The sequence below is a fragment of the Mandrillus leucophaeus genome, unplaced genomic scaffold, assembly GCF_000951045.1.
Source record: "Mandrillus leucophaeus isolate KB7577 unplaced genomic scaffold, Mleu.le_1.0 Scaffold89, whole genome shotgun sequence".
Lineage (NCBI taxonomy): Eukaryota > Metazoa > Chordata > Mammalia > Primates > Cercopithecidae > Mandrillus > Mandrillus leucophaeus.
Window position 1 is genome coordinate 864,742 of NW_012109696.1, and position 8,901 is coordinate 873,642.

Genomic DNA, 8,901 nt, shown 5'->3' on the forward strand with positions numbered 1-8,901 from the left:
GGCACTGGCCCTGATGGGTTGGAGAGAGGCCAGACCCCCAGGTTCCCTGAGGAACAGGCTTCACAACCCCAGCACTGCAGGGCCATTTCCATGGGATGGGCCCCTTGCCTGGGACGGGGGTGTGATGGTGGGCAGTGGCACAGTCCCCTTGCTGAATTCCTAAGGGCTGGCCACTGCAGGCGTGGGCTGGGGACGTGTTCAGATAGGAAAAGCAAAGCCAGTGGGCCTGCAGTGTCCCAGTGTTTATGAGCCCCAAATTCCAATGTTCAAACCTAGCCCACAATGCGATGGTGTTAGGAGGTGAAACCTTTGGGAGATGATTAGGTGATGAGGGTGGAGGCCTCATGAATGGGATTCGTGTCCTTAGAAAAGAGACCCACAGAGCTGGCTAGTCCCTTCTTCCAGGTGAGAGCACAGGGAGGTATCACCTATGAACCAGGAACAGGGGCCTCACCAGACACCGAATTTTGATTTTGGACTTTCCACGCTCAGGAACTGTGGGCAATACCTTTCGGTTGTGTATAAGTCACCTAGTTTATGGTATTTTGTCAGCGGCCGGAACAGACAGAGGACCCTCACCAGGAGACATTAGAGGAGGGCTGGAGGGACCCAGGACATCCAACCAGCGTTAAGCTACAGATTCTGGAGTCACGATTTATTTGGCAATCTTGGGCTTCATCAGAACCCAGAGATAACCCAGTCTCATCAGTGGTGATGCTGGCCAGCTCTGAGCCAGCACTTGAAGAAGATCAGATAACAGAGTAAGTGGAGAAGCAGATGTGGGAGCCCCAAACTGGCCTGGGGGGCTTTGGCTTTGAAAGTTGCTTCTACCCAGAAGTGGCCCCAGGGGGGACACCCTCCCAGGCTACCTTGGGCACTCACTAATTTGCTTTCAAGGACACAGGGTTACGCGGCCGTCCACAGATCTCAAAATGCACAGATTAGTTGTGTTTGGGCATGTGAACCTGAATGACCTTTAGCCGGGAACAGTAACTGGCAAACGTTTTTCCAGCCTTCCCACTGTACAGGACACTCATTTCAGGCATCTCTTCAGGATCCACACCCCTGGCTGCATTTCCCTGTGGTCTTTCTACCTTGGTTTTCTGCTTTGAGTGAGAAGCAATATGTGAGTCATTTTGTTGTTGTTTAGCAAATGTGTTTTGAGCCCTGATTACGTCCCAGGCTCCCTACCGGGTCTTAGGGTGGATGGCAGCGAATGGCTTAGAGTTGGTTGCTGCACTCCAGCAGGCCACAGTCTAGCGCAGCGCTTCCGGAAGAAACGGAACATGAGCCTCATCTAGCTAATGGGGGCACGTGTGTGCCCATTCCCCAGCCTCCACGGCCCCAGTCAGCCTGGGGAATAGGAGGCTCCTGAGCTTCCAGTGACCTCCTGCTCATGGTGGCATGAGCATGCTGTGCAGGCAAGGTTTCTAAACATAAAGGACTCGCCTGCAGAAAATGGAAAGAAAGGGGACCCTCTGGACATTGACTAGGCTAGTCTCCTGGCTGCTGTTTATTTTTATGTGGGTGAAGCAATTAATGTCCTAAGTAAAGATTCAGCGGGTAACCATTTATTAGCTGAATGTCTTGCTATGGTGACCAGCAGTGACCTGCTTTTGTTAATGTGTATCAGACAATTAGTGTCACACTGTCATTACCCTAATAGGATTCTACAAATGCTGTTCTGGTGTGCTGGAGAGCAATTTTGTGAGGGAATTCCATAGCAAGTAATAGAAAGTAAAGTTGAGAATTACTCGTCTTTTTCACTGCGATTTGGAAAGATGCCTCTTTGTGGAATGAAACCATTTTTAGACTGGATTTTTTGTTTAATTAATAAAAAAGGTTTAATTTTTATTAGTCAAGGTCTTTGCAGCGCAGAGCGGTTTGGTCTTTCGTTGGAGGAGCGTCGGTTTTTCGCTCTGCGATTGTGGCCTCAAACTTCGGCGGTGGGGAAAAAGAAATAGCCCGAACCAAGCCGACAGCTTGTAAATCCCCCAGGGGAAAGCCCTCGGCAAGGAGCTGGCCACAAAAGCCGCCAGGACAGCGCCCCTCTCCGGGGGCGGTGAAGAAAACTCATCCCTACAGGCCAGGGGCCGGGGCGCTGCGAGAGATTCGTGATTATCAGAAGTCGGCCCAGCTGCTCATCCGGAAGCTGCCTTTGCAGAGCCAGGTGCAGGAGATCGCACCCAATTTCAAAACCGACCTGAAGTTTCCCAGCGCAGCCATCCGTGCACGGCAGGAGGCTAGGAAGCTACCCGGTGAGTCTGTTTGAAGATACTATCCATCCACGCTGAGAGACACTATCTCATCCATGAGAAGATACTATCTCATCTAAGCTGAGAGAGTCACCATCATGCCCAAAGACATCCAGTTGGCTCGCCGGATACCGAGAGAGAGAGCGCTTCAGTGAAGGCAGTTTTTATGGTGTTTTGTAGTAAATTCTGTAAAATACTTCGGTTTGTGACTTGTGTAAGAAATTGTTTATAATATGCTGCATTTGTACTTAAGTCATTCCATCTTTCACTCAGGAGGAATGTGGAAAGTGAGTGTCCACTGACCTCAGGGATGTGAGCACTGTCGCTAAGGAGTGACAAGCTGCTAATATGCAGAAGGGATGGATGATATTTCTTGCTTCTCATGATGCATGTTTCTGTATGTTAATGACTTGTTGGTTAGCTATTAAGGTACTAGAATTGATAAATGTGTACGGGGTCCTTTTGCAATAAAACCGGTTATGACTTGATCCAAGTGTTTAACAATTGCGGCTGTTAAGTCTGACCATACATCGCTGTGATAGAATGTGGGCTTTTTCAAGGGTGAAGGTACAAGTCTTAACCACAGTATAACTTACAGTTTCCGTAAAAAAAAAAAAAAAAAAAAAAAAGTAAACTTGGCAGCTATAGAATACACTGTGTCCATTTATAACTATTTAATACATTGTAGTGTCAACATTTTTAAATTAAACGTTTTATCTTCACAAGTGAAAAAAAAATGGTTGATATAGTTTGGCTGTGTCCCCACCCATATCTCATCTTGAATTGTAGCTCCCACAATTCCCACGTGTTGTGAGAGGGACCCAGTGCGAGGTAATTGAATCATGGGGGTGGTTCCCCCATACTGTTCTCACGGTAGTGAGTAAGTCTCACGAGATCTCATGGTTTTATAAGCGGTTTCCGCTTTTGCTTGGCTGTCGTTCTCTCTTGTCTGCTACCACGTAAGACGTGTTTTTCACCATGATTGTGAGGCCTCATCAGCCATGTGGAATCATGAGTCCATTAAACCTTTTTCTTTATAAATTAGCTAGTCTCAGGTATGTCTTTATCAGCAGCATGAAAACAGACTAACACAATCATATTCTTAGTTAATAATGTTTGCTTTTCTCTGGTCAAACGGGTTTGAACTTTAACTGAAGAACAGGCTGTTTGAGCAAATGCATAGTTTCTAAGGAGTTTAAAACTATCTGAAGTAAATGTAACAATATTTAATGGAGGAAAATAAGTTATGGCTTACAAGTGTTATTGGGAAAATGTTCATATTTTGGGGACTATCATATGTAGAAGTGTTAAAGTAAATTAGAATGGAGACCAGACCTGAAGAATCCCTGGGCGGACAAAACCAGTTAGGCCTCATAAATGACCTAACCCTTGCTTGCTTTGCAAACATAAGCAAAACTTAACTTGAGCTATTTGTTGTAAATACCTATACTGAAGAAAAACAGGATATAAGCTCAACTGACCAGGACAGGCACCAAACTTATATAACCAGGGATCTTCCAATGGAACAGACCAAATGAGGTAGCTGTGCAGCTGGAGCCACAAACTGTGCTGCTTTCCTCTGTGTCCATCCTATGGAAGCCTTCTCCTTGCTCCCCCCAGTGGAGCTCCTTAACCATGTCTGGTTTGGAGCTGCCTAGTTCATGAATTGTTGTTTGATCAAATAAATTCTTTAAAATTTATTTGTGCCTCAGTTTACTGTTCAACAGAATGAGTTTTTATAGATTTTAGCATTCAAATCAGTTTTGTGAAAGGCTCATAGATGTGTACTGATACCTTATTAATGTTTCCCCAGTGACCAAAGACATTAAGCATCTTTGCATGTACTTATTTGCCACTGAATGTATTATTTGGTGAAGTGTCAGATCATTTGTCCATTTACAAAACATATGCTTTATTACTGAATTTTGATAGTTCTTTACATATTATGAATATTAAAATCTTTACCAGATATGTGATTTATAAATATTCATCAACAGTCCATTCCTTCACATTGCTGAGTAGTATTCCAGTATGTGATGTCCCACAGTGAGTGATGTCCATTCCTCTGTGGATGCTGAATCTCCCTGAAGTTATGATTTCTTTTTAAAAATTCCCTTTGATGCCTAGGATCATGTTTTCTTGAAGAGGCTTTCATTGTTCTTTCATGATGCAGATTTTTCTATGTACCAGGCGCTTCTTGCTCACTGGTTCACATTTTCTAAGAAGCACCAGAAAGTCTGAGCAGGAGAGTTAATTGGAGGGGCACCACACCACCCCCAGCTTCCCTGCAGCTCGAGGCAGGAGGTAACCAGCCATTATGGGGCAGGATCCCTGAAGACCAAAATGTGGAGACTTTATTTTTTTCCTGGGATGCCAACACCTAGTTCTCCGTTTTTCCCCACTTAGTTAATTTTTGTGTTAGGACAGACCACCACCTCAGCCTACCTTTCTCTTCCCCGGCAATGGGCACATGGCTCATTTCTGGGCTCTATGTGCTGTCCGTGGGGAGTGGGAGTGCAGAGGACATTTCTGGGCTCTCTGTGCTCATTTCTGGGCTCTATGTGCTGTCCGTGGGGAGTGGGAGTGCAGAGGACACTGCTTTCTGCTGCGGGCACCATGTTTAGTTGGTCTCACTTTGAGGTGCTCATATCCCTCTGCCCTCTGTCAGCCCAAGTGTGAGGACCCAGGGTCTCGGCTGGGTGCGTGCTGTCATGGCCTCTCTGCTCTGACACATCAGGCCCATCTCCACCCGTGCTGTGATCTGTCTGCAGTGATGACTCTCTCTCACTCTATGGGGCCACTCCCCCACTTAAATTCCTTTCAGGTGATTTCAACTGGGGTCAGGATAGAGAGGGGAGAAGGAAAAGTGTATGTTCAGCTCATCGGATTTAACTGGAAGCTCTCAAGGCTACTTTAAAAATCATAAAAGCCATTCCCAATAAGCTTGTTTGTTTTCAAGGAAATCTCCTTTCCAAATCACTGTAGATAGTAAACAGAAGAAGTTGAAAAAACCAAATAAAAACAGGAAACACGATGAAAGAATGTTTCGATGTAACAATTAGTAAAAGAATTTGAGCTACCTTGTTAAATGGCAAAGTCTATTTATTATGTTGTTAAAGACAACTAAAACAAATGGCATTTAAAAACTCCAGATGAGACGATAAAGCAAAGAAATGCCAGATGAATTCATCAAGATAAAAAGCAGTATGGCAATGTTTTCATCAAAGTAGAATTCAAGTCATGAAGCATTCAACAGGAAGATTATTTTATACTGATAACAGGTACAGGCTATGAGGGAAAAGCTTTGCAAAGCAGCAACAGCAAAACAGAAAGCAAAAAACAATTAGAAGAAGATTAGCTATGGAAGAAAAAGAAGGCTGTAGAGAATCTTAACAATATAATTATTATGTTTCAATCGACAAAGAACAGGATAAATCTTAAAAAGTGGTCTTTTTATTGTTACAGAAGGTAATCATTCTTTACACTACAACGGAAAACTCAAAATCCACAAAGGAGAAATTTCACAGACAATAATCTCTACTATATCCATACGTGGAGAACAGAACAAAAAACTAGGTCTAGACTAGAGGACAAAGAGAAACCATGTCAGACCAGAGCATATTGATGGCTCATGGTGAGTGACCCATGGCCTAAAGGTGCCTGTTTAGGGCCCAGGAGCCACTTGCACGGCAAAGCAACTTACTCAGTCTAAACCACCACCAGCACCCCTCCCTGCCTGGTGATGTCACCTGGGGGGCTGGGCTGGAACAAGTCCAGATGCCTTTGCCCCGCCTTGGAAGAGCCACAAGGAGCTTCCTCCTCTATCCCCAAGTTCTCCACTTACACACAGCACCTGACAATGAAGGTTGGCAAGTTTCCCCTGGGCCATGACTGCACAATGGCTACCCCCGGCCTCTGTGGCCTCCGAGAGAGGGCTCCAAGACATATCCCAGCCCTACAGGGGGAAAGCAACACTGCTGTTGACCTTGAAGGGATCACTGTAGGGGGCTATAGAAGGGATTGTGACATTTATTGTTCTGAAAATGCCATCAAAGACAGTTGTAAACTCTAGTCTTAGACACACTTGGCAAGACATAGCCAAAAGAGGCAAATTCGAAATTCGAACAAATGTCAGCAGTTATTACCTGGAGTTTGAAATTCTGATCTGTTACACAGTAGGATACTTCAACCTTCATTTCAGTTTATTTAAGTACTTATTAGGTAGCTTGCAAAATTACTAGAAAAAATATTTCTAGAGGACATCTTGAAAATGATGAAGTAGCAGGAAAATTACAAAGATATAACTTATTTACAAAGTCCCTAGAGAAACACCATTGGAAAGCTTCAACTTGAAGATAATTTCGTTGAAAATGCACTTAAAACAAAAATGGAATTAGAATTTTTCTGAACTTTGGATACTCTTCAAATTTCTGGAGGTACCACCTAAAAATAAGAAAAAAAAATTTTTTTAAGGGAATAATTCTGTCACTTAGACATTTAACAGATGCTAACAAAAGTGACAATATTTTTCATGACAAAAGACTATTCAGTTTTTAAATGTAGTAACAAAAACTTTGGCATTTCATACTTATAGTTTAATTTTGCCTATATCATGAAGAATTAAATATATCTAATCATAAAGTGTGATTCGGAAGAAGTAGCCCATAGAATTCAGCTTTCTATCTGGAAGGAAAATTACTGACATTTGATGAAAATACTGAACAGCACGTTGTGGAGCTGTCTTTTCAGCCCCTGGGGCAAGCATGCAGGCTGGAGGAGGGGCAGGACCAAGTAGGTGCTTCTGAATATCTGCTGGTAGACTCCTAAGAGTTTTCTCCAGCCTGCAGCCGAGAACTACTGGCCTAGCCCCGGGTGTATAGAGTGGGCGCCCAGCTGTGTACCAGGAGGCTCAGGAACAGCCCTTAGTAAGGATTCAGTGAAATCTGGGAAAATGTAGTACGGCGTTGTCCACAATTCAGCCTTGTGCTCAAAACAAACAGTATTTTCAGTTTTGATATAAATTGTATCAACGAAGGCATGCTCATTTGTTTTGGGGGTAATAGCCAGTTGGGAAAGGTGGCAACTAAGTGGATGGAGTAAAAATTAGAAATAATTTGACAAGATGGAGAAACAGTCATAAAAGGGAGTTTCTATAAACACACAAAGATTAACAGGCTAAAAATCATAAGAGAAAGCAATTAGCTCGCTGTTAATGTGGTAGAAACATATGAGGATGAGAAACTGAGAGGCAGTTGGCAAACCCCTGCTGGTCTTAGCTAAGTTTAACACCGGAATCCACAAATAGAGAATCTGAACATACTGGGCGGCCACGTTTACTTTTTTATGTTCTGTGTCCCCAAAAAGGCATGTAATAAGAACAATTCTAAGAAGTCGGTCAGGACTTCCAGGTCAAGGATCACTTCCCCTGGCATGAGGCCTCGAGACTGCAGCCTTTCCAGCTATGTGGCTCAGTGGTGGCACACGGACCGGAGTGCCCAACACACAACGTGGCCAAGCCCAATAGCTGGTGTGAAACCTGTGAAAGTGGATTGCAAACATGTTCACTGGTTAGAGGCTGAAGGTTTTCACAGCTGGTGTGAAGCCTGTGGAAGTGGATTGCAAACATGTTCGCTGGTTAGAGGCTGAAGGTTTTCACAGCTGGTGTGAAACCTGTGGAAGTGGACTGCAAACATGTTCGCTGGTTAGAGGCTGAAGGTTTTCACAGCTGGTGTGAAGCCTGTAGAAGTGGACTGCAAACATGTTCGCTGGTTAGAGGCTGAAGGTTTTCACAGGCCTGCTAGGATCCAGGCCATCCACCCCTTGCAAGTGCCGGAGAGCTTCCCCACGCGCCAGCGACACTGGATGCCGCACAGGGACATAGCGGGTGAGCTCCTCTCTCCCAGAAACTGCCCGTGGAAGATGGGCACCCTGGCCTGAAAAGTCAAGGGCAGAGTACATGACAGCAGGAGAGCCTGAAATGGGCCAACACGAGAGGGCAGGCGGGAGACAGGAGACACAGGACTGCCGCAGGACGCCGAGAAAACGCTCCTTCCAGCCAGGCTGGGCAGCGAGGCTGGGCTCCGTGACATCAGAAAGAACACGTGTGAGGTCAGGATGTTCTCACATAATGAAGGGATGTTGGCTGAAGAGGTTAAATGTATTTCACAGAAACCATTATATGGAAATAAAATATTTATTGTTAAATGATTAAATTTTTCTCACTCCTTAGAATACCTTTAAATTTTGCCTTTAAAGAGAATATTTGTTAGCAACCCAGCACAGGTGACTGTTTCTGACCTAGAGTTTAACTATCAATGCAATCATTTATGAATTTAAATACTAATTATTTCAGAAAGAATTTCATTGTAATACAGTTTTGTTTTTAGAACATTATAATCCGGCCAGGCGTAGTGGCTCACGCCTGTAATCCCAGAACTTTGGGAGGCCAACGCGGGTGGATCGTGAGGTCAGGAGATCAAGACCATGCTGGCTAATGCGGTGAAACCCCATCTCTACTAAAAATACAAAAAAATTAGCCAGGCGCCTGTAGTGCCAGCTACTCGGGAGGCTGAGGCAGGAGAATGGTGTGAACCTGGGAGGCGGAGCTTGCAGTGAGGCAAGATCGCGCCACTGCACTCCAGCCTGG

The 8,901-nt window shown here is 44.6% G+C and overlaps 1 protein-coding gene across 1 annotated transcript in view; it reads right to left on the reverse strand.

The window, feature by feature from the left end:
- Positions 1-5,339: 5,339 nt before the first annotated feature.
- SRD5A1 (steroid-5-alpha-reductase, alpha polypeptide 1 (3-oxo-5 alpha-steroid delta 4-dehydrogenase alpha 1)) overlaps positions 5,340-8,901 on the reverse strand; it is an 18,390-nt gene continuing 14,828 nt past the window's right edge. Inside the window, exon 5 of the mRNA XM_011969409.1 lies at positions 5,340-6,698. Within this exon, the coding sequence (XP_011824799.1) occupies positions 6,632-6,698 (67 nt within the window). The 3' untranslated portion in view covers positions 5,340-6,631. The remainder of the gene's footprint in view (positions 6,699-8,901) is intronic.